At 39.8% G+C, this 27,342-nt stretch overlaps 3 protein-coding genes and 2 long non-coding RNA genes across 5 annotated transcripts; 4 read left to right on the top strand and 1 right to left on the bottom strand.

The window, feature by feature from the left end:
* The first annotated feature begins 840 nt into the window (after positions 1-840).
* On the top strand, positions 841-3,352 carry LOC122835906 (galactose-specific lectin nattectin-like). Its single transcript, XM_044125415.1, has 7 exons — positions 841-1,001; positions 1,101-1,166; positions 1,339-1,354; positions 1,840-1,934; positions 2,112-2,246; positions 2,756-2,858; positions 3,127-3,352. Exons 2-7 carry the CDS (start codon positions 1,101-1,103, stop codon positions 3,192-3,194), a joined length of 483 nt encoding a protein of 160 aa, XP_043981350.1. The 5' UTR covers positions 841-1,001; the 3' UTR covers positions 3,195-3,352.
* LOC122836037 lies at positions 3,217-26,550 on the bottom strand. Its single transcript, XR_006371396.1, has 2 exons — positions 24,236-26,550; positions 3,217-3,302 (listed from the first exon to the last, which is right to left on the bottom strand). It is a non-coding gene; the product is annotated as an uncharacterized LOC122836037 (long non-coding RNA).
* LOC122835720 (galactose-specific lectin nattectin-like) lies at positions 9,238-11,434 on the top strand. Its single transcript, XM_044125038.1, has 7 exons — positions 9,238-9,505; positions 9,605-9,670; positions 9,843-9,861; positions 10,077-10,171; positions 10,302-10,436; positions 10,952-11,063; positions 11,223-11,434. The coding sequence occupies exons 2-7, from the start codon at positions 9,605-9,607 to the stop codon at positions 11,288-11,290; spliced, it is 495 nt and encodes a 164-aa protein (XP_043980973.1). The 5' UTR covers positions 9,238-9,505; the 3' UTR covers positions 11,291-11,434.
* Positions 17,404-24,277, top strand: LOC122835788 (galactose-specific lectin nattectin-like). The gene is made up of 7 exons (XM_044125167.1): positions 17,404-17,560; positions 17,660-17,725; positions 17,899-17,917; positions 22,744-22,838; positions 23,038-23,172; positions 23,687-23,798; positions 24,066-24,277. Exons 2-7 carry the CDS (start codon positions 17,660-17,662, stop codon positions 24,131-24,133), a joined length of 495 nt encoding a protein of 164 aa, XP_043981102.1. The 5' UTR covers positions 17,404-17,560; the 3' UTR covers positions 24,134-24,277.
* LOC122836002 lies at positions 17,924-22,600 on the top strand. The gene is made up of 2 exons (XR_006371386.1): positions 17,924-18,721; positions 18,902-22,600. It is a non-coding gene; the product is annotated as an uncharacterized LOC122836002 (long non-coding RNA).
* Positions 26,551-27,342: the final 792 nt, after the last annotated feature.

Below are 27,342 nucleotides of genomic sequence, written 5' to 3'. Positions count from 1 at the left end.
CCCCCTTGCTCTGTGGTAGCTAGCAATGACGATAAGTGTCATTTTGTTTTGAACTCTCCAAACCCACATGCAAAGATACTCTCAGGAGATCTGCTTAAAGATTTATTTGCAAAAGACAAATGTGCTGTACAGGAGTGTCAGGTCTGGAACGGGATCCGGGCCGGGCATTCTAGCGATTTGTGGGAGTCTGGTGGTCGGTCCGGGAGGGTGATCGGATCAGAGCCAACGAACGGAGGTGGTTCCAGGACTGAACAGTAACCTTGATAGATCGAGCTGCTGGGTAACTCACCTGGGAAACACAGCGGAACGGGAACAGGGAGGGTTTCTCAGGATCCTCAGCTAGAACTGCAAACCTGGCACTTAGTGTGGAGCCTCAAGACAACAGGAGCCCAGGAACCACAAGAAAGAAACAGGACAGGTAAGTATGTGAAACAGATTGAATTACTTCTAGAGATGCAACTAAGGAGCAGATATTAAAACAAGAAACATCATTGGCTCTCCCTCTCCTGCTCTGGACATCTGGCATATACCACCTGAACCTGGAAATTTCCATCCTTGACCTCAAATGTAGTGTTTTATTTGAAGGCAGTCAAAAGACTCTGAATCCAACAGAGTCAGGAAAAGCAGAGCAACATCTCACAGATACGTCCTTTTTTAATACACTTCTGTTATCAGAGAGTACATTCCATACAAGAACACTGTTCTGGACAGAGAAGCAGAAGTGGCAACATCAGCCGCTTTGGTCCGGTTCTAATCAGTTCTGATGGTACGTAACTCTTCACGCTACCAGGAAAACGCCCGCGAATCCTGGAAGATTCTGCAACAACTTGAACACTTTTTTAAAAAAGTGACAAAAACGAGAACAGACAGTGACTTACTCAAAGATTTCCACTTCAGACAAACAAACTGAAGGTATATAAAGTCTGTGTTTCCATCTCTGAGACATCCTGTGAGCAGAAACTGCTGCTGGAACAGACTCTTCAACTAATCATCAAAACAAGGTAACATTTAAAGTCCTACTGCTCATCATGATGCTTTATGTCTTGATTGAGTTGATTTGTGATACTAATTATTAACTTTCCTAACGATTCTTTCTACAGATGGCTGCAGGTCTTGTCTTCACTCTGCTTCTTGGTCTGAGCTTTGGACTCTGGGATGGAGCTGATGTAAGTATGGAGAAGGACTTAAAACAATGACTGGTATATCGCTGTTGTGAGCTTTGGCTGACTGACGTAGATCAGATGGAGCAATCTGAGCCATCATTTGGTCGAAGTTCAGTGAGGAAACTTTGTTTTGTTGGGAATTTTGTCCTAAAACTTTGGGTTTTTCCATCCACAGGCATGTCAACTGAAAGGTTCGTGCTTCTTTTATTGTTGGAGTTTCACCTTAAAGACAACAATTACATTGTAAGAAGTTCTTTAAAAAAATAGGAAACTTTTGCTTTATTGGGTCATCCTTTCAGTCAAAGTACTGGACTTCATTTCTGTATAATGTAAATTAAGGCAAATTATTTTCTGAATAAAATAACTGAATCAGAACCAATAAATGTCATTTCAGAGGTTTTTCATGTAAATATATTGTGTAATAACTGTCATCTCCCAAATTATTTTCTTAAAGTGCAGTATTTTTAGTTTCTTATTGATTTAATTTAACATTGATTATACTTTTTAAATAATTCTTAACTGACATAATTCCCATTTCCACAACCTGTAATTTGGATTAATTTCTCATATTTTTACCATAATGTTTGGTGCAGCTGAACCTCTGGACTGTGTTTAGTGTTAAAATGATGCTGATTATCAGTTGGATATATTTACCTTCTCTCTTCATATTTCTCAGAAATTACACCAGCTGACTGCCCTCCTGGTTGGACTTGGTTCCAGCGTCGCTGTTTTGTGTTTGTGAATGATCAAAAGTCCTGGGCTGCAGCAGAGGTACAACCGATTTCAAAGAATAAATTTATTGATACAAGACAATAAATTTCACCAACAAGGTTACAGAAACTGATTTTCATTAAACAAATAGAATCATAATTTCTAAAGGTCAATATTCAGCTGCACCAACTGTCTCACTGCACAGAGGAAAGTTTAAACCACTGTTGTCTTTTTCAGAATGACTGCCTCTCAAAGAATGGAAATCTGGCCTCATTCCAATCTTCAGATGAGTACAGCTTCATCAAAAACCTTGTCTACCAGACAACTGGCAATTACACAAGAAGTTGGATTGGAGCTCATAGTACATTGATTGTAAGAATTTAAAAACACACAAATGGTTGATGACTTTTTATGTCAAGATGCATTTCTCTTGGCACTTTTAAAATTTTTTACATTTGTTGTGAATTGTCTTTATATAAATAAAGTGAACTGAATTGAACAGGTGTTCCTAATAAAGTGGTCAGTTCAGTCAAATACATTCCAGTTGATCCTGGTTTTAACACGATGCAGTTAATTGCAGATTAGAATATGAATTGGTCAACAGTTTTCTCAGGAAACCCAGTTTGTTGTATTGAATCACTGACCATGCTAAACTCCCTCATGCTGAGGAAGCATGTGGCAACAGTGGAGAGGAAAGAGAGGAGACCTCCTACAGAACCAGAACCTGCTTCTGTTTTTCCAGCGACTGCTCCGACCAGCTGAGGGTTTTAAATATAAACCATCCAAACACAGTTCATGTTTTCTATAATGACTGACAGAAGTCTAGGTTGGTTCTGTGTGATTTGTTTGGATAGGAACTTAAAACTAAGATGTTCTTTCAGGACAGTACCTGGTTGTGGAGTGATGGTTCCAGGTTTGTGTTTTATCACTGGACTCGAAATATCGCATCTGAAGGGAAAAAATGCATGGACATCAATGTAGAAGGTATTTGTTACTGGAGATACAGAATCTGTATTTTAATAATTTCTTTAAATGTATATTTCTATAAAATCTTTGTATCTGGTGTCTTAGTAAGTAGGAGTTTTTCCTGTAATCGGTGGGTTCCTGGTTCGAACCCCCACTACATTCATGTCTGTTGTGTCCTTGGACAAGACACTTCATCTGCCCTGCATGCTTTCTGCAACTGATCAGATCATGTCCAAGTCTTTGTCAAAGGTTTGCAGTCAGGACTTGTCTCTTTGTCTCTTTACAGGACAGTCTCTTTTGCTTGGTAATAAATGTACCACGAAGCTTCCCTACATCTGTGCCAGAGTCCCATAACTTTTCTCTTCTAATACCTAAAAATCTGAAATGCCCATATGGCTTTCCTGCTGGTGATGTCACTTCCACCTGAATGTCAAGCCTCGATGACATCACTGCTGGAAGAACCTTATTTCACTTTATTTGATCACTTAAATAAATGTTCTCTTTTTCTGAAATATGATTGACTTTATTTTTTTTTTTAAATATGTCAACAATGCATTTAAGCAGCAACTTATAAATTTATTGGGAATAGTTCTAAATCTCAGCTTTAACTTTATGATGAAAAACATCAGAAATCAGTGCACCTATACCAAAAAAACACTTGAACATTTCACTTTGGTCTTTCAGAATGTGTCCATTCTTTCGAACACAGAAGCATAATTTTCTTAGCATCAGCGCTAAAGTAATGTAGCAGCATAGAAATGTATATATTTCTATAAATAAGTGGGCCGGGATAAAAGAATGTCAATGGCAAATTTATTTATTTAACACATGCACACACACACGCCCACCCACACGCACACGCACACACACACACACACACACACACACACACACACACACACACACACACATATATATATATATATATATATATATATATATATATATATATATATATATATAAATAAATAATAAAAGTAATATTAAGTAAAAAAGAAAATTTTATAAAACATCACAACAGAAGAGTTACAGTATCAGGCCTCAATTAAAAGCCTAAGAATAAAAATGAGTTTTAATAAGCGATTTAAAATGATCCAGGCTGTGGGCAGATCTAATCTGGAAAGGTAGATTATTCTGCAGAATAGGAGCAGCAATGGAGAAAGCTTGATCTCCTTTCCTCTTCAGTCGAGTCCGAGGGACTTTCAGTAGCAGCTGATTATTGGATCTTAAAGTTCTGGACACAGAATGAAGTTTCAAAAGATCTTGAAGAAAAGGAGGAGCTAACCCATTTAAAACTGTAATTTGTTAAAAGAATCTTAAAATCTATTCTATATAGAACAGGCAGTCAGTGTAAGGAAGCCAATATGGATCTTATATAGTATTATTGTACAATAACCAGCGCCGCCTTAAACCTCACAACTCTCATGGACCGACTACTGACCAGCTCTCCATCTAACGAGTCCAGAAAATCTCTAAACCCTCAAGTCTTATCCTGAGACAGGTCTAGGAGAGATAATCGGTCTAAGCTGGCATCGAGAGAGACTCATCTAGCCTCTAACTACCTGTATTCCAAAAGTTATGACCTTTTTCAGTCTAGAAACAATCAGCTGACTAGCCCTCCCAACTGCATAACTTCAGTAACCACTCTTGTTGATTGCAGCTCTGTCCCTATCAACAATGAGCACTTGTTACAGACTAGACAATGTTTAGTGGCTCAACATGTAATAATAATGACCAAAACAAAACAGTGGAAATGTTAGGGTCAGCTAAATTGTCGTTGCGGGACCTAAATAGGACCCCACGAACTGACGCTGTTGTCATGGTTACCTAGAGACGGACACTACGCAGCCGCAGTGAGCTGCTATCAACCAGTGTCTTTTTTAAATGTCCACCTGATAAAACACCGTCCTTAAAGTAAAACCTCTGACAGAAATACAGACGGTAGTGGGAAGACAACATTCACAGTGAAGTTTAATAGGGAAATTAAAATAAACGTGTCGGTGACATTCAGTGGCACCCAGTGGGTTTGATATCAGACAGAATGGATCAGGAGAGGAACCGCAGAACCTAAAGAACCTAAAGAACCAGACATCAGTCTCTTCATCCCTCAGTCATTTCCTGAGACCAAAAATAATATAGATGACAATTTAAAAGAGCAAATCATACATATAGATTAATAGTAAATAAATAAATATTGTGAGGTTTGTTAGGATTGTGTAGAAAAAAATCAATCATCTAGTGTTTCCCAACCCTGGTCCTCAAGGCTCACTGCCTGCATGTTTTAGGTATTTCCTCACTTCAGTCAAGCTGATTTCAATTGATGACTGATTAACAGGCGTTTATTGAACTGCAATCATTTGAATCAGGCACATTAAGCAGGGAAACCTCTAAAACATGTAAGACAGTGAAATTTGAGGACCAGGGTTGGGAAACACTGATCTACTCTATCTTCCCCTAACGCTGACACTGAGAACTAAAAAGGAACCGTTGAGAGAGACGGACGGAGTTTGGCGTTTCGAACCCCAGACCTGGCCTGATGATGAAGAAGACGTTGCATCAGGAGGAGGATGTTGATCGATGAAGGCAGGGATCTCTGTAGGTCTGAACCCCAAACAGTTGATGAGAGAAGTGTGATTTGAAGCCACATGTTGCTGGTCTGACTGGTTGGTCCCTATGATCAGGATAGTCTTCGGCTCTGTGGCCCCGGCTCTTCTTCAGTTGCAGAGTTCTTTGTCCATCTCGATCTTGACTCGAAGCTGCCTGGAGGATCCAACACCCACCTTGCACCCACCTTTTATGGGGTGTATCCACCCTTTTGGTGCGATTGCATTGGCTAGCACTGATGCTGTACTTGTTGGATAGATGATCTTATATCCATCACTGTCTTAGAAACATTATGTCCTGATGTGTGTTCTAATGACCCAGGGTTAATGGAAAAAAAAGATCCAGTTCAGTTCAGTTCAGAGTGCAGATGATGGTTTGGCTGTGGCATGAATCTCCTACCAGATGGGAAGGAGTTGATAGGATGTGATGTTCTTTTTGATTCGCCGTGTGGTTTAGCTCGCCAGTCTGGTCCACAAGGCAACAATCTGGAACTGGAAACAGGATCTGGAACGGGAACCGGCCTGTGTAAAAAAACAGGCCTGATTGATTAATCCTAGATTTCATCTATCAAAAAAAGAATCATACATGTACATATCCCTGTTCTTGTCACTGTAGTGAATGAATTTATGTTATAACAATTAAACTCCTGTGAGTACTCATTCATTTCATGAACATACAATGGATCGTGTTTTACAATTATAATATTTTTAATTTAAATCCTTCATCAAGGTGATAAAACATACTCAGATCAGTTTACACTGACCAAGAGCTAGTGCTAGCATGCTAACTCTCAAACAACACAAACACTCCCCAGTTCCCACTTGTAAAACCGTGTGACTGATCCAACTTTTTGATCCACAATCGCATATCTGAAGGTTGAGAGGCATTTCTATAGATAGACAGAAAGACAGATCTATAAACTTTTGCTAAAGGCTTACGATCAGGTAGAAGCCTACCTGCAGCAATGTTGGACAGAGTCTCTGACCTAGGCTAGTGACGTGCAGCACCAGCACATCACCAGATGCTGCACGTTAGCATCTATTAAGATGCTGACGTGCAGCTGGTCATGTGACCCTAAAACCACGAGCACAAACAGAATGGTGTTAATTCTCATTTGGTTTATTTTGTGCTTAACAGAAATTAAGGTCAGTAGATTTTATTTCAAAATAAATCTTTAAATAAAAGTGAATCTAACAGAAATGGAAAAAATTATCCTGGTGGTTACATCCAGGATATGTAGACAAGCTGCTCTCTCCCATCTTCTCTCTCTGAATGACAACCGTGGAATTGTATGGCTGTAAGGACTTACTCTGAGATAATGCCACCTTATCAGAAACTGTCTACATGTGAAGTTTATGGAGAAATACCCACGCACCTCTCATATTTACAGATACACACACACCCTGACATCACCGCTTTTGCTTGCTTATGTCTTTGTTGTGTATTATACATGTTCCATTTTTCCTGATGTCATTTCTTACCCTGTCCATCTGCTTAGTTTATTAACCTGGGGTGAACTTTCTTTAAGGCTATGAAACCCAGATAGAGGATGTACTAACTCAGCTGTGCAGCTGTAACAGAATCCTATATCAATCAATCAATCAATCAATCAATCAATCAATCAATCAATCAATCAATCAATCAATCAATCAATCAAATTTTATTTGTGTAGCACATTTCAGCATCAAGGCATTTCAAAGTACTTTACATCAAACCAAACACAATGCAACATAGAATCAATAATCAAAACATGACAATGAGTCAAGTTCCATCAATAAATTTGTAATTGATTATGTTTTAAATAAACATAAAAGTTTTACCTGTTACACTCTTACTATGTTATATGGAACAAAATACCTGTTGCTATTTTTATTCCCACTCACAATCACAGAGCTTAAAACGATGAAAACAGACTTTCAATGGACTTCCAGCACCAGGCTCCATACAACTTTCACTGAATTTTGAGGCTTTGTTTACACTGAAATGGTTAATAGCGTAGCCACGCTAGCCCTTACCTTGCAGCCAAGGGATTTTTTTTTTTAGCTAAGCATTAGCATGGAGGTGTTTCAGTTAGGGAAGTTAGGTTTGCTGTTCGTTCTAGCAGCTATTTTCTCCTGGGGATTATAGGAAGGGTGGTTTTTACTGTCACTGTTAAGACGATATTTTCTTCTTGCTAAACCAGAATATATGTATTTATTTGCCTGGCACCTTGGCATTTTTAGTTCTAATTTTAATTTTTCATCCTGAGTAATATGCAGGGGCATCTATAGGGGGGAAAGGTTATGACAATTCCAAGGGCCCGTGACCGACAGGGGGCCCTTCGCAATTTAGTTAGTTTTTTTCATAAAATAAAAAAAAGTGACACTGTCAATTATAAAATTAGTCATATTGTGTTTTCTAAAATTGTCTTTAGCAGTAAAAATCAAATGGTGCCCCTCCTAGATCAGAAAACACACATCCATATTTGCACTGAACCCCCTGGATCTGCAGGAAATGCTTTGTTCCTGCTTGGAGGCTTGAGGTGACGATGTTCAGCAGCAGTCAGTAGAAGACAAGAACAACTGTGGCAGTTACTACGCTGCTAAGAAAAATGATAAAATAAGGTTGTTTTAAAAAAAAAAAAAGAGAAATAGAGAAAAAAAAAGGACAAGAGTGTCAATTTATAGCCCAGTTTTTCTCCAAGAGAGGTGGGTAGACTGTGTGAGATTATCAACCGTTCAGCATAGTTAGCTCAGACTATTTGCCTCCATTTCACCAGCATTCAATGAACAAAGGAAAATAAATTACCAACATTTGTCAGTCAGCAGCAGCTCTAAACCTCGTCCCTCCTGACCCGTTCTCTCTCCTCTCCTAATTGAAATTATAGCTGCCGTATGTAAATTTTATAAAAATTTCTTTTACATATTTGTTAAAACTGTCATGTTGTGACACTATGGTATGAGAGATAATCTGTGAAAAATGTATTTCCTCTACTTTCTCCCAGTGCCATCTAGAAACAACCAATCAGTGGCAGGAGAGTTTTAGTGCTGTCAATCACTCTCTCCTGTGGCTGCCCCCCCCTTTGCTCTGTGGTAGCTAGCAATGACGATAAGTGTCATGTTGTTTTGAACTCTCCAAACCCACATGCAAAGATACTCTCAGGAGATCTGCTTAAAGATTTATTTGCAAAAGACAAATGTGCTGTACAGGAGTGTCAGGTCTGGAACGGGATCCGGGCCGGGCATTCTAGCGATTTGTGGGAGTCTGGTGGTCGGTCCGGGAGGGTGATCGGATCAGAGCCAACGAACGGAGGTGGTTCCAGGACTGAACAGTAACCTTGATAGATCGAGCTGCTGGGTAACTCACCTGGGAAACACAGCGGAACGGGAACAGGGAGGGTTTCTCAGGATCCTCAGCTAGAACTGCAAACCTGGCACTTAGTGTGGAGCCTCAAGACAACAGGAGCCCAGGAACCAGAAGAAAGGAACAGGACAGGTAAGTATGTGAAACAGATTGAATTACTTCTAGAGATGCAACTAAGGAGCAGATATTAAAACAAGAAACATCATTGGCTCTCCCTCTCCTGCTCTGGACATCTGGCATATACCACCTGAACCTGGAAATTTCCATCCTTGACCTCAAATGTAGTGTTTTATTTGAAGGCAGTCAAAAGACTCTGAATCCAACAGAGTCAGGAAAAGCAGAGCAACATCTCACAGATACGTCCTTTTTTAATACACTTCTGTTATCAGAGAGTACATTCCATACAAGAACACTGTTCTGGACAGAGAAGCAGAAGTGGCAACATCAGCCGCTTTGGTCCGGTTCTAATCAGTTCTTATGGTACGTAACTCTTCACGCTACCAGGAAAACGTCCTTGGCCGAATCCTGGAAGATTCTGCAACAACTTGAACACTTTTTTAAAAAAGTGACAAAAACGAGAACAGACAGTGACTTACTCAAAGATTTCCACTTCAGACAAACAAACTGAAGGTATATAAAGTCTGTGTTTCCATCTCTGAGACATCCTGTGAGCAGAAACTGCTGCTGGAACAGACTCTTCAACTAATCATCAAAACAAGGTAACATTTAAAGTCCTACTGCTCATCATGATGCTTTATGTCTTGATTGAGTTGATTTGTGATACTAATTATTAACTTTCCTAACGATTCTTTCTACAGATGGCTGCAGGTCTTGTCTTCACTCTGCTTCTTGGTCTGAGCTTTGGACTCTGGGATGGAGCTGATGTAAGTATGGAGAAGGACTTAAAACAATGACTGGTATATCGCTGTTGTGAGCTTTGGCTGGCTGACGTAGATCAGATGGAGCAATCTGAGCCATCATTTGGTCGAAGTTCAGTGAGGAAACTTTGTTTTGTTGGGAATTTTGTCCTAAAACTTTGGGTTTTTCCATCCACAGGCCGGATGTCAAGTGAGAGGTTCGTGCTTCTTTATATTGTTGGAGTTTCTAACACCTTAAAGACAACAATTACATTGTAAGAAGTTCTTTAAAAAGATAGGAAACTTTTGCTTTATTGGGTCATCCTTTCAGTCAAAGTACTGGACTTCATTTCTATATAAAGGACTGTGTTTGGTGTTACATGATGCTGATTGTTGGATGGATGTATTTACCTTCTCTCTTCCTGTTTCCCAGCTAACACACCACTTGACTGCCCTGCAGGCTGGACTTGGTACAAAGGTCGCTGTTTCGTGTTTGTGAAAGATAAAAGGAGATGGATAATAGCAGAGGTACAACAACAAGGTTACAGAAACTGATTTCCATTAAACAAATAGAATCATAATTTCTAAAGGTTGATATTCAGCTGCACCAACTGTCTCACTGCACAGAGGAAAGTTTAAACCCCTGTTGTCTTTTTAGAACACCTGCCTTGCATTTGATGGAAATCTGGCCTCATTCCACAATATAGATGAGTACAACTTCATCAGACAACTTATCTACAATACAGCTAAACAACACACACCAACTTGGGTTGGAGGTCATGATTCAACACAGGTAAGAATTTAAAAACACAAATAACTGTTTGGTTGATGATTTTTTATGTCAAGATGCATTTCTCATGGCACTTTTAAAATTTTTTACATTTGTTGTGAATTGTCTTTATATAAATAAAGTGAACTGAATTGAACAGGTGTTCCTAATAAAGTGGTCAGTTCAGTCAAATACATTCCAGTTGATCCTGGTTTTAACACGATGCAGTCAATTGCAGATTAGAATATGAATTGGTCAACAGTTTTCTCAGGAAACCCAGTTTGTTGTATTGAATCACTGACCATGCTAAACTCCCTCATGCTGAGGAAGCATGTGGCAACAGTGGAGAGGAAAGAGAGGAGACCTCCTACAGAACCAGAACCTGCTTCTGTTTTTCCAGCGACTGCTCCGACCAGCTGAGGGTTTTAAATATAAACCATCCAAACACAGTTCATGTTTTCTATAATGACTGACAGAAGTCTAGGTTGGTTCTGTGTGATTTGTTTGGATAGGAACTTAAAACTAAGATTTTCTTTCAGGAAGGCACCTGGATGTGGAGTGATGGTTCCAAGTTTGTGTTTCATAACTGGGGCACGAATGAGCCAAACAATATCCGTGGAATGGAACACTGTATGGTGATCAACTTAGAAGGTATTAATTACTGGGATATCACAATCTGTAATTTAATAATTTCATTTAAATGTATGTTTTTATAATATCTTTGTATCTTAGTAAGTAGGAGTTTGTCCTGTAATCGGTCAAAGGTTTGTCAACGGTTTGCAGTCAGGATTTGTCTCTCTCTATTTACAGGACAAAATCAAACAGCAGATGTAGCCTGTGGCGAGAAGCTTCCCTACGTCTGTGCCAGACCCCTGTAACCTTCTTCTGCCTTTTAATCTGAAATGCCCATATGCCTTTCCTGCTGGTGATGTCACTTCCACCTGGATGTCAAGCCTCGATGACATCACTGCTGGAAGAACCTGATTTCATTTTATTTAAATAAATGTTTTCTTTCTCTGAAATCTGATTGATTTAATTATAGGATTTAGAATATGTCAAAATTTCTATTAAGCAGCAACTATAAACTAATTGGTAATAGTTCTAAATCTCAGCTATAACTTTATGCTGAAAATCATCAGAATATCAGTGCATCAGTATCATAATAAAAATCTATAAAATATGAACAGTTTTCACAAACTGAACCAACTGTTTTGAAAAAATTCACTAGTTTCATAAATATTTTACACCTAATGAAACCTTGTAAAAATGTTTGTCATCATAAACCTCTGAAACACCAGAGCATCTTTAGTTAAAAATCTGTTGGCCCCAACCAGATTACTGCAGATGGGTCGTTATTGGGTCTTACAGCTGGATGATGATCCAAATCACACATGAATAGACATTTTTCGGCAGACAGAGAATCAACTTTCTACCACGGTAATCTAGGGTGACCAAAACCGGGACACCTTTGAAGGGGTCGGGGGGACACCACTACATGTTGGACACCATGAAAAAACAGGACATTTCCTCACTTTCTAAAAATATCCCGGGTCACACAGCTGCCAGAGTTACACAGCATATCTTCTGGAACACATGTCCATGTATGATTAAACAAAAACAAGTTATACAGCTTCACACAATCGTTCGTGTCAAAGGCACGGAAACTTCTGGCTGAGCAATTAGCTGCTGAATCTGGCTGCAACCGCTCCCTTACTCAAAACATTCATGTCAGCCGCTTCCTTCAGTGAGGCCTCCTTACATATAATGATTAGTATTTATATAGCTTATTATTTTAATTCTATCACACACAAACCGTACGGTTCCCCTTCTGCACTTGCAGATAAATTAATAAGGACACGCTAATGAATATTAATGAATATGTTTTTTAATGTTAGTTGACATACATAATCACATTTGCCTGTCAAGCTGCAGCATAGTGAGTGTAGCATTTATGATGCTGCACTCATGTTAAAAAGAGGGAATCGATATTTAAAATAAAGGCTGTTTATCAGAAAACCTAAAGATAAAACTCAGGGAGGGTCAGGGACAGAAAAATATAAAAAATGTGATTTGCATTGTAGTTGGAAAAATTCTTTACAATATATACAGAATAAACTTCCATCAAATAATTGGTATAATCTTCCATTAACCACAAACATTTCCAAATAAATTGATGATTAACGTTTTTCACAAATGTCCATATGCTGATAATGATCCTGCACAAGTAGTAATAGTTCAGTTCAGCTTAACCAGTTACCAATCAAGAATCAACTGACTGAATCAGTAATTAGCAGGTTTAGATCAGCGTTCAGCCCACCTGCTTTACATGTTTTAGGTGTTTCCTTTCTGCCACACCTGGACTGAATCTGTGGGTGATTAACAGCCTTCTGCAGTTCTTGATGACTACAGAAGAGATCATGGATTCATTTTGATAAGCTATTCTGGAAAAGAGGCACATCTAAGTATATCAGTAAACACATCAAAATAAAAGAAATAAATAAATAAAGCAATTTAAAATGATTTCAAGCCCACCTGCAGCAAACCTTACACTTTTAGTCCACCACATGCTCTCCCAGACCAAGCAATGGGCTCCGTGCCATACCTTTAAAAACTCAAATCCCACAAAATCTCACAGAAATTCATACTTGGGCCTAGAGGATAAAAAATACAAAGGGAGACATAACCCCAATTATTACAAATATTTAGTGTGCCCAATAAATCCTGGGTTACAATAGGCACAAAACATCCCATCCATACATCCATTTCTTCCACTTTATCCGGGGTCGGGTTGTAGGTAGCAGCTTCTCCCCGGCCACTTGTTTCGGCACCTATGGGAGAATCCCAAGGCGTTCCCAGGCCAGCTGAGAAACATCGTCCCTCCAGCGTGTCCTGGGTCTTCCCCGAGGCCTCCTCTCCGTGGGACGTGCCTCACCAGGGAGGCAACCAGGAGGCATCCTGACCAGATGCCCAAACCACCTCAAATGGCTCTACTCTACACCCTATCTCTATGGGAGAGCCCAGACACCCTACGGAGAAAACCCATTTCAGCTGCTTGTTTCTGCGATCTAATTCTTTCGGTCATGACCCAAAGCTCATGACCATACATGAGGGTGGTTCAATGTTGAATTATGTTAAAGGAAGAATTTCTAAGTTAGCTTAATTTTGGAAAAAAGCTTGGCTCTCTCTTCCTTATAGTCCCGGATACCGGGCTCTTCCGGCGGGCGGCGTGTGGCAGCAAGGAACAACGATGCGTGATGACGTCACAGAGTTACAGAGTTTAATCTCAAGGCAAGCACCGTATGAGTTAACAAGAAAACTGCAGAGATACAGAGATATACATTCTTTACCTGAGACAAAAATTAAAAGAAAAAAAGGACAAAGACGCGTCTTTGGAGAGAGCTGATGCAAAAAGCAAAAACAGGGCAGCTATCTGAATTATTATTATCGTGTTCGATCTCTTATAGTGAAGGCGTTTCTCTCTTTGTTAATGTATTCAATTAAGTCGTACCCCTGGTTCGACCAACCAGGATCTCCCCTGGACACTCAGAAAAACTTAGACCTTTCCTTAATTTCACGCCAAGATCAAAGGCCACTTTTGTCTCCGATAGGACAAAAGAGCAAGAATCTGCATCCTGGCCCCATGAGCTTCTAAGGCCACCTGAGCAAATAGATCCTTAACATAAGACTTCACATATACCTGTGAGTTTTTGAGTGTCTCCTTCACACTGTTAAACTCAGTAATTTGGTTTAAGGAAAGATTACCTTCACCAAACCTAGTTTTTGCTCATCTGCACTCAGCATCTCCAAAGATTTGAATGTTTGCCTTATCATAAAATCAACAATACAAAATGAGGTACAATTGCTTTTCTTAACCTATGAAACATAACATTCAAACAATTTTCATTTGATTCTGATATTGTCCCAGATAGTACAATTTTCAAATACATTCATGATTCACTAGATTAGTAGTTCTAAACTTAGATAATACACTTTGGTTAAAAACATGCTATTAATACTTAGAAAAATGTCTTAGAAATTAAATGTTAATGATCTCAACATTCTATGTTGTATTTAGTTTAAACCATGCCAGATGTTAGTTGGAAGACCTTTGATGTTCTGTGACCCAAACAGGCTTCTGCCCTGCAGTAGATGCTAATTTTATGGCCTCGTGGGCCCTGATAACACAGCAGGAGCTTCCTAAAGGATCTCCTTTTATCTGCATCTAGTTCCTGACCTCTGATAGTTACCCAGTTGGATAGTTTAGTTGTAAATCCTTGACACAAACCTGTTTAAAATTAAGAAATTTGTTCAACATAAGAATGTTCAAGATACCTTTTACACATGACATTCAATTAACTGTTTAAAGCACTAGAAATAATAATTTTTCTTTAACAATTACCATCAATTGTTATCTAGGTGACTAGAGCATGCGGAAATTCTAATCCCTCGCTGTTGACATACAGTTGATTCTAGACCAGTTCTCTGTCTAACAGGTCCGGAAAATCTCTAAGACCTGGGTCTTACCCTAAACGAGGTCTATAAGTGATAATCTATTTAAACTGGTGGCGAAAGAGACTCGTCTAGCTCTAACTACCTCCAATCCAGAAGTTACGACCCTTTTCAGTTAAGAAACAATCAGCTGAGTAGCCCTCACAGCTGCATAGCTTCAATAACCACTTCTGTTAGCGGTAGCCCTCTTTCTAAAAATAACGTGCACTTGGTAACGGCTAGATTATATTTAGTGACTTAGATTTACGTCCCAGGGTCATTATTTTACTCTCACCAAAGGAAGGTCCGAAGCCACCACATTTTTGGAATCATGTTCACTGGTTTTACCTTAAATGGAAGAACTGTAATTCAAATGACTCAATTGATTTCAATGTCCACAAACCTCATCAGAATTTTAATCAATATATTTATTAAGCAAGCTTTAGCAGGGAAAATGACAAGCGAATTATTTCATTGATGAGTACACAATTCAAATAAAACCAATGCAATTTAGATCAATTTAATCCCTTCCTAACAACCTCCCTACTCTGTCATCTGTCTATCAAATAAGGCTTTTAGGATGCAACTCAACTCCTACCCATGATGGAAATAGATCTCGGCAACAGAAATCCTTGTAGTCCTTGGTCAAAGTCTTATGCTTGAAAAAAAATAAATCCTCTTTGGAATTGAAACAAAGTGAACTGGTCGTTTATGTCCAAACACTCAGTTCTTCATCACCTTAGTGACCTTTGTTCAGTTCCCCAAGTCCGTTGCGGTGAATGTAGAGATCGTTGGATTGAGCACTGAGTACCAAAATCCAATCAGGAGCCGAGGCAGTGGATCGATGGATCCCGTCCCTTTGCATCGGCGAGAAGTACTCCATTTCTCTCCGGTTCCAGGGTGTGGTCCTCTGCTGTTCTTCTTGCTGCACTTGTGTTGAGTGTCGACCCCCGGAATGAAGAACAATGTCTCACCTCGTCTTTGAGGCTTTATACTTTTCTCTCGCTCTATGGGTGTGCGCCGAGAGAGAGAGAGAACACTGTGTGCATCTTCACTCGATGAAGCAACCAGGCCCCAACCATCAACCAGGGCCTCCGCGCTGCTGACTGATGATGATTGTGAAATAATTCACTTTCGGCCAGGTCATCTGGACATAATTGCGAAATAATTAGTTTCGGCAGGGCCATGTAGACCTTACGTCCTTTCTGAGAAGTCAGCCAAACTGTGAACTCACACCCACACCTTGACCCTGCTTTTTTACAGTTCTCCTTACAACACTATAATATATTTCTATATATGTGAGACACATAATCACCTTTAATCAATCATCAAATTTTCCTTAGGTAATTATCAATTCAATGCATTGCAACGATCATAGATTATTTGGTTCATCGTCATGGTACATTAAAATACAGAGAATACTTATTATGTAATTATCATTAATCAACATACAAGGATGCAGCAGTCTCTCAAGCCTTTCATGATCTGTTTTCTGCATGAGCCTGGACAGATGTCACTCTCCCATGCCAGGTTTCTTGACATCACACATGCATCATCCTATTTGGATCAAACTGGATAAAAAAATAACATTGTTAATCTCCAAAAATGGCAATAGGATTATATCAGAATTTGACTCTGGTGCGGCCCATAAGCTACTGGAACAGAAGTATCTCTATAATAAAAAGGAAAATTCTCTAAATGTGCTATTTGGTGTACAGCACATTAAAAGCCTTCTACCTGACGGCCGTCACCTGCATAACAAAAATCCTGAAGTGCTTTAAACGATAGAATATCAACACATCCCAGTCTGAAGAGGAGTAATCATTGGCCATCTCCTTCTCATGGATGACATAAAGAAATAACTCACTGATCCTAACCCTGATATACAGCAAACTCACTGGAACATCATTCAGACTGCAGAAGCTTTCTAATAGTTTCCAAAGAAGGCAAGGTGAATGCAGCTAAACAAGAGGAATCATCTCTAGACCTCTGTGACAGGATTGTCTTGTTCTGGAGAAGGATCCAGAAGCTGCCCTGTTTTTAACACAGATGGACTGAAGCTGGTTTGTGAGTCTTCAGGATGGCCGAATGCTCTTGTCCTCTGCCACGGAGTCCTTCTGGCATGACAGATCCCACTTCTGACACCAAGAATGTGGTGCAAATTCCTAATCAAACAGGTAGAGAAACTACTCAAGAATTGATAAAGTTTCAACTTTATCTCTCAAGTGTTTTATTTGAAGGCAGTCAAAAGACTCTGAATCCAACAGAGTCAGGAAAAGCAGAGCAACATCTCACAGATACGTCCTTTTTTAATACACTTCTGTTATCAGAGAGTACATTCCATACAAGAACACTGTTCTGGACAGAGAAGCAGAAGTGGCAACATCAGCCGCTTTGGTCCGGTTCTAATCAGTTCTTATGGTACGTAACTCTTCACGCTACCAGGAAAACGTCCTTGGCCGAATCCTGGAAGATTCTGCAACAACTTGAACACGTTTTTAAAAAAGTGACAAAAACGAGAACAGACAGTGACTTACTCAAAGATTTCCACTTCAGACAAACAAACTGAAGGTATATAAAGTCTGTGTTTCCATCTCTGAGACATCCTGTGAGCAGAAACTGCTGCTGGAACAGACTCTTCAACTAATCATCAAAACAAGGTAACATTTAAAGTCCTACTGCTCATCATGATGCTTTATGTCTTGATTGAGTTGATTTGTGATACTAATTATTAACTTTCCTAACGATTCTTTCTACAGATGGCTGCAGGTCTTGTCTTCACTCTGCTTCTTGGTCTGAGCTTTGGACTCTGGGATGGAGCTGATGTAAGTATGGAGAAGGACTTAAAACAATGACTGGTATATCGCTGTTGTGAGCTTTGGCTGACTGACATAGATCAGATGGAGCAATCTGAGCCATCATTTGGTCGAAGTTCAGTGAGGAAACTTTGTTTTGTTGGGAATTTTGTCCTACAACTTTGTTTTTTTTCCATCAACAGGCCGGATGTAACCTAAGAGGTACGTGCTTCTTTATATTGTTGTTTCTAACACCTAAAAAACAACAATTACAATGTGAGAAGTTCTTTAAAAAGACAAGAAACTTTTGCATAGATATGCTATGCTGGGTCGTCCTTAAGGCACAACTATGGGATTAATAAATTGTTTAATCAGCACATTTTGTATGGAAACATCGTATCCCACCAGGCGTATAGGTCACTATAGTTTTTACAGAAGGCAGCTTTTAATGCTAAGAATGCAAATTATTTTCTGAATAAAATAACGGAATGAGAAACAATAGATGTGTCGTTTCAGAGGTTTTTTATGTGAATATGTTTGCTTTTCTTTTTACCCCTCCAGAGGGTCTTTTGTGGGCTCTAGTGTCCCTTATATCAAAGTAGGCTGACAGGAAAGGGGGGGAAACATGCGGCAAATATCGTCGGGTCCAGGAGTCGAACCCACAACAGCCGTGCCGAGGACTCAAGGCCACACATGGGTCGCGCTTTCCCCTACGCCAACACGGCACGCCCTGAATATTTTTTCTAATAACCGTCATCTCCTAAATCCTTTTGTTAAAGGGCAGTATTTTTAGTTGATTATCCATTTAACATTGATTATACTTTTTCATAATGATTAACTAACAAAATTACATAGGCTGTAATTTGTGTTAATTGGTCATACTTTTTATTAAATTCTACCATCATGTTTGATGCTCTCAGGAAAATGGGATGTTGTGTTTTCTCTATGGTTCTACTCTTCCAGCAGGTTGCCACAAAAGGGTTCCACGGTGTGCCAGTTGAGAGGCTGAGGGCTGATTTCCTGCAGGTGTGCAGCCTCACTTGCAACTCCTTCAGCCTCATCATACTACATAGACACATGGAGCTGTTTGCCTGTCACTCTTTGCTTGAGTGTTAGCCATGTGGTGATGCCAAGCCCACCTTGTGAACTTCTGAGTAGCTTTCTGTGTGAGTCCTGTGTTACTTCTTGTGTTGTCCCTCTCTTCAGGTCCTCTCCATCATTGTTGTTCAACCCGTGCCCCCTCCAACAGCTCTGCAGCAACCACCATCAGACCCTCGGCCTCTGCCTACCATTTTGCAGTTTCTACCTCAAGACCAACACCCCCTTCAGGACTTCCACTAATTTATTATTTCGTCCAGAAGCTTTGTTCCCCACGTTGCCTACCTACCCTGGATCACCACCTTTGCACATGTAACCCCCATATACGTGTGTAATATTATTGTTAGTAGTATTTTATATTTTGTTTCTTTTGGATTTTGTCTTGTAATGTAATGCACCAGCAAATAGGTTTCTATTTTAATTTTGGGTTTTCTTTTGCTACCAGAAACCGCCAGTAGGTTGCTTGTGAGTTTACACTCTGGTTTGGACAGCAGAGAAAAATAGGAGTAGAAGAAGGAACTGTAGCTGGCTGCAGCACGTTGTGCTGAGCTATTGCACGCTGAGAGAAAAGAAAGCAAGTTATATGATAAAGTCTGATGAATTCTGGTAACGGTTGACAGAAGAGAAGTGACCTTATCCTGGCAGTTAAATCCATTTCTGTTGTGATTTTCTCTGATTGGTTATTTTTTAGAACCACAATCAACTTGGAACATCGTCCCGCTGCATACCACCGCACGCCTGGATCAGATGTGCTGGGCTCCAGGTTTCAACCCAAGATCTGGGACTACTGGATCCGCTGCCTGCTTTGCACTGGATTAAGATAAGATTTCGGATCCAAAGAAACACATGGCTATGGAATTTGACAGATTCCATAGCCTTGGATTTCAAATACCGAACTAAAGAAAGGAACTGAACAATAAGAAATCTGGACTGAAAGAAAAGACACTACCTGATATAATAAGGGTGGACACTTTCTGTTGAAAAAAATGTTACAATAATATTCTGTTTAATTTTGTATTAAACAGGCTGTTCATTTTCCTTGACAATATGGTTGTTTGTGCTTATTATCCTCCTTTTTGAACTTAGCAAGAAGACTAATTGTAACTACAACACTTGAAATCTAAATTTCTCAACTTATCTGTTTGTAAGTTACACAAATTGGTTACACACATTATTCTACTTTGTAAATAAACCCCATTTTATTGATTTCTTCTCTGCATGTGGGTTAGAAGTCTAAATTCATGTTGCTGCTGTGTTACAGAGTATGACTGCAAGCCAGTCTTCTCAGTCACCACCAGAGGCTCCCTCAGCTGCTGCTCCACCTTCAGCACCCTAGTGTGATGTCTTACCACCAGCACCAGACAAACTTGTTGGTGATGTCAATTGTGGGAGTTTCCTTCTCCAGTACTCTTTAATTTTATCCCATTTATCTCAGTCTATTCCCACTGACAATAGCAAGATTGTTTACAGTCTTGGCTTTCTCTCTGGACGTGCTTTGAAATGGGCAGAAGTCCACATTCAAGACTACACAAGCTTTGGGATTTGTTTGGAGGATTTTGTTAAGGAATGCAAAATGACTTAGCTTAAACCTTGACCCTGAGTCCTTTTCTAGAGTGTTATGGAAGATCAGGCAAGGCCAACGGTCTGACTCAGATTTTTCTATTGACTTCTGCACCATTGCAGCTGCTTCTGGCTGGGACTCGTGCACTAAAGAGTGTTTTTATTAATGCTTTAAATGAGTCACTTAAGGATGTAATGGTTCTGCTAGATGAACCAGAGACTGTAGATAACTTGATTACCCAAGTAACCCATATTGATCTTGATCTAATTTTTCATCCACTTTCAATCTGTCTCTTCATCCTCCTGAATCTCTAAGTCTCATTCACAAAAACCAGAACCAACGAAAGAAGGTCCAATCCATCTATCTCCTGAGGAATAGTAGCACAGGACGCAGTCCAACCAGTGTTTGTATTGTGGAGGTTCTGATCACTTCATTGGCACTTGTCCCCTTTGGTTAAAAGCCAAAGTCCATTAGTAACTAAGGGGAGTTTGATGGACAAGCCCACATACACCACATCTTCTTTGCTTTTCCTTCCAGTTTTGTCAGTAATACTCATTCCATATCAGCGCTTTGGTTGATTGACCCTCATTGCCCAGTCCATTATTCAATAGCATGAAATAGAGTCTATTCCTATGAGGAACCCTCTTGAGACTACAGACCTGAATGGAAGACCCTTGCCACCCATTCTCTCTGATCATCTCAGGTAGCTATTGTGAAACTCACTTTCTTTGTTTTCGAATCCAAACATTCATCCATTATACTAGATTTTGACTCATATCTCAATTGGTGAAATTGCTGTCTTGAATCCTAGCCCACTGTCTTTCTTCCTGCCTGCAATCTCTCCTCCCTGCTACCCCGCCCCCAGGGAATTCACCTGTTGATGAATCCCCAGAACTGAGCCAAGTTCCAGAGGATTATGGATCTTAAACAAGTTGTCAACTAAAGCAAGGCTCTATCACTGCCACTCCACAGATCATATGACTGCTATAAACTGTCTCCCTGGAGCACCTTTGCCTTCTAGCTGTCTTTTCAATGTGTCTCACCTTGAAAGAGAATCCATAGAGAAGTAAATAAATGAATCTCCTGCTACTGGCATTATTAGACATTCATCTTCTCCTTTGGGGGTGGATTTCTTCTTGTTTAAGAAGGATGGCTCACTCCAATTCTGCATCAATTACCTTGGACTAAAGCAAATCACCATGAATCATTACCCTCTGCCACTTATCTATTCAGCTTTCAAACCCCTCATGATGCTAAGATTTTCACCATGCTTGACCTCTGCAATGCCTACCACCTAGTCTGTATCAGCCAGGGGGATGAGTGGAAGACTACTTTCAAGACCCCTCTTGGCCACTTTGAATACCTTGTCATTCCATTTAGACTGTAATTGCCCATGCCATATTTCAGGCCGTACGATCACTTTGTGCCCACCTTCTGAGCCCCCTCCTCCCACCCAAGTCATTAATGGGCGTTAAGTGGATGGTGGCCTCCTTTCTGTGAAGTTGGGGGTATCAGTATCTTGTTGACTGGGAATGCTACAGTCCTGAGAACCGTTCACGGGTACTGCAGTATTTCGTCTTGACTCCATCTCTCATAGCTGACTACAAAACCTCCCTTGCGTCCACTTCTTCTGGGAAACCAGGTGGCGGCCGTTGAGGGGAACGTGATTTCAGGAAAGTGGGGAGTTGTGCAGCCACACCTGCAACACCTTTAGCCTCATCCTTTCCTAGTGATAAGAAGCTGGTTGCCTGTCACTAATTTGCCTGAGTGTTAACCCATGTGGTGACGTCAAGCCAACTTTGTGAACTTCTGAGTTGCTTTCTGTGTGAAGTATCTGAGCCCAGTGTTACTCCTTGTTTCCCTCTCTTCAGGTCTCTGAGTACCACCTTGAATCTATCTGTGGAACCTCTCAAACATCGTCAGACCAGAACCAGCCATAGCCCTCAGCTTGGATTTTCTGACTGGTAACTTTAAGCTCCTGCATCAACATTGTACCGCCTGTTCATCCTCAAACAGTTCTGCAGCAGCCACCATCCCTCAGCCTATTTTGCAGTTTATACCTCAAGAAGAACACCCCACTCACCCCTCCCTGGTCTGTAAGTTCCTTATCCAACATTTCCTCTTACCTTCATCTGCTCCACTAAGTTATTATTGCTTCCAATTTATTATTTCTTCCAGAGGTTCCCCACATCGCCTACGTACCCTGGACCACCACCTTTGCAAATAAACCCCATTTTACTGATTTCTGTCCTGAGTCTTTTTCTTTATGTGGGTCAGAAGCCTAATCAGAGACATGATAGATGCAGCTGAACTTCTATACTGTGTCTGGTCTTAAAACTATGCTGATTATCAGTTGGATGTATTTACCTTCTCTCTTCACATTTCCCAGTTGACATATGTGAAGGGTGTGAAAAGGATTGGACTTGGTATGACGGTCGATGTTACCTTTATGAGAAAACTGTAAAGAACTGGACTACAGCAGAGGTACATCAGATGTGATGGTCACACAGATTTCCTACATTCAAATGAAATGTAAAATTATTCATACAAGACAATAAATTTCAGGTTACAGAAACTGATTTCCATTAAACAAATAGAATCATAATTTCTAAAGGTTGATATTCAGCTGCACCAACTGTCTCACTGCACAGAGGAAAGTTTAAACCACTGTTGTCTTTTTCAGAACTTCTGCCTCTCATTGGGTGCAAATCTGGCCTCATTCCACAGTGTAGCGGAGTACAACTTCATCAGAAACCTTATTTACAAAGCAACTGGAAAACACACACAAACCTGGGTTGGTGCTTTTGATTCAATAGAGGTGAGATTTTAAAAACACAAATAACTGTTTGGTTGATGACTTTTTATGTCAAGATGCATTTCTCATGGCACTTTTAAAAAAATGGACATTTGTTGTGAATTGTCTTTATATAAATAAAGTGAACTGAATTGAACAGGTGTTCCTAATAAAGTGGTCAGTTCAGTCAAATACATTCCAGTTGATCCTGGTTTTAACACGATGCAGTTAATTGCAGATTAGAATATGAATTGGTCAACAGTTTTCTCAGGAAACCCAGTTTGTTGTATTGAATCACTGACCATGCTAAACTCCCTCATGCTGAGGAAGCATGTGGCAACAGTGGAGAGGAAAGAGAGGAGACCTCCTACAGAACCAGAACCTGCTTCTGTTTTTCCAGCGACTGCTCCGACCAGCTGAGGGTTTTAAATATAAACCATCCAAACACAGTTCATGTTTTCTATAATGACTGACAGAAGTCTAGGTTGGTTCTGTGTGATTTGTTTGGATAGAAACTAAAACTAAGATGTTCTTTCAGGAAGGCTACTGGTTGTGGAGTGATGGTTCCAAGTTTGTGTTTAATTCCTGGGGCGCGAATGAGCCAAACAACTTTGGTGGAAACGAACACTGCATGGACATCAACTTACATGGTATTCATTACTGGAAAATCACAATCTGTATTTTAATAATTTCATTTAAATGTATGTTTTTATAAAATCTTTGTATCTGGTGTCTTAGTAAGTAGGAGTTTGTCCTGTAATCGGTGGGTTCCTGGTTCGAACCCCCACTACATTCATGTCTGTTGTGTCTTTGGACAAGACACTTCATCTGCCCTGCATGCTTTCTGCAACTGATCAAATCATGTCCAAGTCTTTGTCAAAGGTTTGCAGTCAGGATTTGTCTCTCTCTATTTACAGGACAGGATACAGTGAATGATTATGGCTGTTATGAGAAGCTTCCCTTCGTCTGTGCCAGACCCCTGTAACCTTCTTCTGTCTTTTAATCTGAAATGCCCATATGGCTTTCCTGCTGCTGATGTCACTTCCACCTGGATGTCAAGCCTCGATGACATCACTGCTGGAAGAACCTGATTTCACTTTATTTAAATAAATGTTTTCTTTCTCTGAAATCTGATTGATTTAATTATAGGATTTAGAATATGTCAAGATTTCTATTAAGCAGCAACTATAAACTAATTGGTAATAGTTCTAAATCTCAGCTATAACTTTATGCTGAAAATAATCAGAATATCAGTGCATCAGTATAGTAACAAAAATCTATAAAATATGAACAGTTTTCACAAACTGAACCAACTGTTTTGAAAAAATTCACTAGATTCATAAATATTTAACACCTAATGAAACCTTGTAAAAATGTTTGTCATCATAAACCTCTGAAACACCAGAGCATCTTTAGTTAAAAATCTGTTGGCCCCAACCAGATTACTGCAGATGGGTCGTTATTGGGTCTTACAGCTGGATGATGATCCAAATCACACATGAATAGACATTTTTCAGCAGACAGAGAATCAACTTTCTACCACGGTAATCTCATCGCTCAGACCAAAATCCTACAGAACCTCAGTGTGCTTAGCTGAATATAACCAAAAAGAGAATACAGAACATAAACTGCTTAAAAATAAAGGAATGTCGGAACTCAGTCAGTAAAAATCTAGATTTATAAAAGAGGACTGTGTGCGTCTAACATGTGCAAACTTCAGATTTCTCATCAATTGAATCATCCTCGGTCAGAAGGAAAAGGTCAACTCCACCAGTTTATTGATGGACTAATAGTAGGAACATGGGAGAGGATGGTACAGATGATGATGATGATGAGGTAGAGATAGTAACGAGGTGCTTATATTTGGTTTTGTATGTATATGTATGTGGGTGTCAGTTTGCATGTGTATGCGTGAGTGTGTGAAACAGAAGAAACAATAAAGGCGCATATTAATAGCCATGTGTGCAAAAAAGGCTACACATAGATACAGGATGAAGACGGCCTGTAGTATCAGAGAAATCCACTGGAGGGCACCATAACACCACACATGAATTATCGGTCAAATGCAATAAACATACAAATGACAAAAACTGTCAGAATACATGAATTAGCGGTACATTTCCTCATATACTACTATAATGACAATATATATCTAACAAAGTATAGCATAGAAGTTGAGTTATTAGAAGTAAACTCTTATCGGTACACATTATCGGTAGCCAGAGAAACACGAGAATGATTTCACCTCCTGGGCTAATAACTGACATAAACACAAACATTGGACATGAACATGTAAACTTATGTACTAAAAATGAACACAGGTTTCATCCACACAGGATTAAGGGAGGATTGATGGTGGATGCTACTTTTATGTTACCGAGCCAAACAAAAGCACAGAAAACATCTTGCTCAGCTACGTGAAACTGAAAATGAACAAATGCATTATGGGAAATGTAGTGCTAAACGGACGGACAGACTTTTTTTTTCCCCACCAGGGGGTCTTTTGTGGGCTCTAGTCAGCCTTTCACAGTAGGCTGACAGGAAAGGGGGGAAGGAGAGGATGTGGGTGTGGCAGTGTGGAAAAGTCACAAACGACACCATTGCCGTATGTTTGGCTCTAAATTCCATGGCCTAATTACTCTACAGCGCCCCCTAGAATGCTTTAAAGGATCAGCTTTTTTATGCATATTGTATCTGAGCGATCTCCTGCTACAACATTTGATACACAAACTTCAGAATCACTCAACACAGTCTTGACACATTGAAGACCAAAAGTTATGAAAAACGTTTCTGTACATTTAAGCATGTGGGCGTGGCCAAAGCTCAAATCTGACCATTGGCCATGAAACATCAAGATGCAATAACTTCCCCATACAAGGACACAGCCGCATCAGACCTTTTGTGTCTCATTACAGACCAGCCCTCCTCACGATCACATGGTCAATTGGTGACATCACTTTAGCCCCAACCCCTTCCAAACAGGAAGTCGCCTGTTTTTCTGCAGGATGTCAGAGGCCGGAGCAGCACTGAGCTGTGAGGGCCACCAATTCTGCTTGTAGCTTAAATTTATATTCTATCTTTGTGTGAATCTATTTGATTTGATTGCCTGTCATTGTGTTGATGTTGCATTGAAACTTCCCCAGAGAGGGACAATAAAGTTATTTTGACAAAGTAATTATTTTCTGTGTTAAATTTCACAGATAAATCAGATTTTACTATGTGAGTTTTTTCCTAAAAATATGTTTATTAGGGTGTCCAAATTTTTATGATTGCAATCTCTCAAAGAGTTGAAAAAACATTTCTACATGGGATTATTTTTGATGTAAAGGTTCAATATCATTGAATCTATTTGTTAGTCACAAATTCAACCGAAGTCTTAATGTAATGATCTTTGACTGTTTAGGTTTTTTGTCCCCTTTGCTTCAGTTTTCTTGTATCTATTTCACCAGCCTATTGTGATCATTCACCCTTCTTAAGTTTGCATAGTTGCTGTCTTTCGCAGCTGTTCCTTATTCCACAACAAATGTATTTGAATTCAATGTCATTTTCTCCTCATCAATCAGTAGAAAAGGTCTCTGGTTTTCCTTGTTTTTGCTGGTTCCTAATACTGGCCATACTGGCTTTATGTGATCCTTCTCATGGATGACATAAAGCTGCATGTCAAGAATGAAGTAGAAATAACTCACTGATCCTAACCCTGATATACAGCAAACTCACTGGACCATCATTCAGACTGCAGAAGCTTTCTAATAGTTTCCAAAGAAGGCAAGGTGAATGCAGCTAAACAAGAGGAATCATCTCTAGACCTCTGTGACAGGATTGTCTTGTTCTGGAGAAGGATCCAGAAGCTGCCCTGTTTTTAACACAGATGGACTGAAGCTGGTTTGTGAGTCTTCAGGATGGCCGAATGCTCTTGTCCTCTGCCACGGAGTCCTTCTGGCATGACAGATCCCACTTCTGACACCAAGAATGTGGTGCAAATTCCTAATCAAACAGGTAGAGAAACTACTCAAGAATTGATAAAGTTTCAACTTTATCTCTCAAGTGTTTTATTTGAAGGCAGTCAAAAGACTCTGAATCCAACAGAGTCAGGAAAAGCAGAGCAACATCTCACAGATACGTCCTTTTTTAATACACTTCTGTTATCAGAGAGTACATTCCATACAAGAACACTGTTCTGGACAGAGAAGCAGA

This window comes from Gambusia affinis, linkage group LG01 (assembly GCF_019740435.1).
Source record: "Gambusia affinis linkage group LG01, SWU_Gaff_1.0, whole genome shotgun sequence".
Taxonomy (NCBI): domain Eukaryota; kingdom Metazoa; phylum Chordata; class Actinopteri; order Cyprinodontiformes; family Poeciliidae; genus Gambusia; species Gambusia affinis.
The sequence above is the reverse complement of the archived record's forward strand: the minus strand, read 5'-3'. Positions and strand labels throughout refer to the sequence as shown.

What these genes read in the sequence shown, in the direction of transcription:
- LOC122835906 (XM_044125415.1), top strand. Translation starts at nt 1,101, where the DNA reads ATGGCTGCAGGTCTTGTCTTCACTCTGCTTCTTGGTCTGAGCTTTGGA. An exon ending in GAGCTCATAGTACATTGATT is followed by an intron (nt 2,247 to 2,755) that starts GTAAGAATTTAA and finishes ATGTTCTTTCAG; the next exon opens with GACAGTACCTGGTTGTGGAG. An exon ending in CATGGACATCAATGTAGAAG is followed by an intron (nt 2,859 to 3,126) that starts GTATTTGTTACT and finishes GTCTCTTTACAG; the next exon opens with GACAGTCTCTTTTGCTTGGT.
- LOC122835720 (XM_044125038.1), top strand. Translation starts at nt 9,605, where the DNA reads ATGGCTGCAGGTCTTGTCTTCACTCTGCTTCTTGGTCTGAGCTTTGGA. An exon ending in GGAGATGGATAATAGCAGAG is followed by an intron (nt 10,172 to 10,301) that starts GTACAACAACAA and finishes TTGTCTTTTTAG; the next exon opens with AACACCTGCCTTGCATTTGA. An exon ending in GAGGTCATGATTCAACACAG is followed by an intron (nt 10,437 to 10,951) that starts GTAAGAATTTAA and finishes ATTTTCTTTCAG; the next exon opens with GAAGGCACCTGGATGTGGAG.
- LOC122835788 (XM_044125167.1), top strand. Translation starts at nt 17,660, where the DNA reads ATGGCTGCAGGTCTTGTCTTCACTCTGCTTCTTGGTCTGAGCTTTGGA. An exon ending in GTGCTTTTGATTCAATAGAG is followed by an intron (nt 23,173 to 23,686) that starts GTGAGATTTTAA and finishes ATGTTCTTTCAG; the next exon opens with GAAGGCTACTGGTTGTGGAG. An exon ending in CATGGACATCAACTTACATG is followed by an intron (nt 23,799 to 24,065) that starts GTATTCATTACT and finishes CTCTATTTACAG; the next exon opens with GACAGGATACAGTGAATGAT.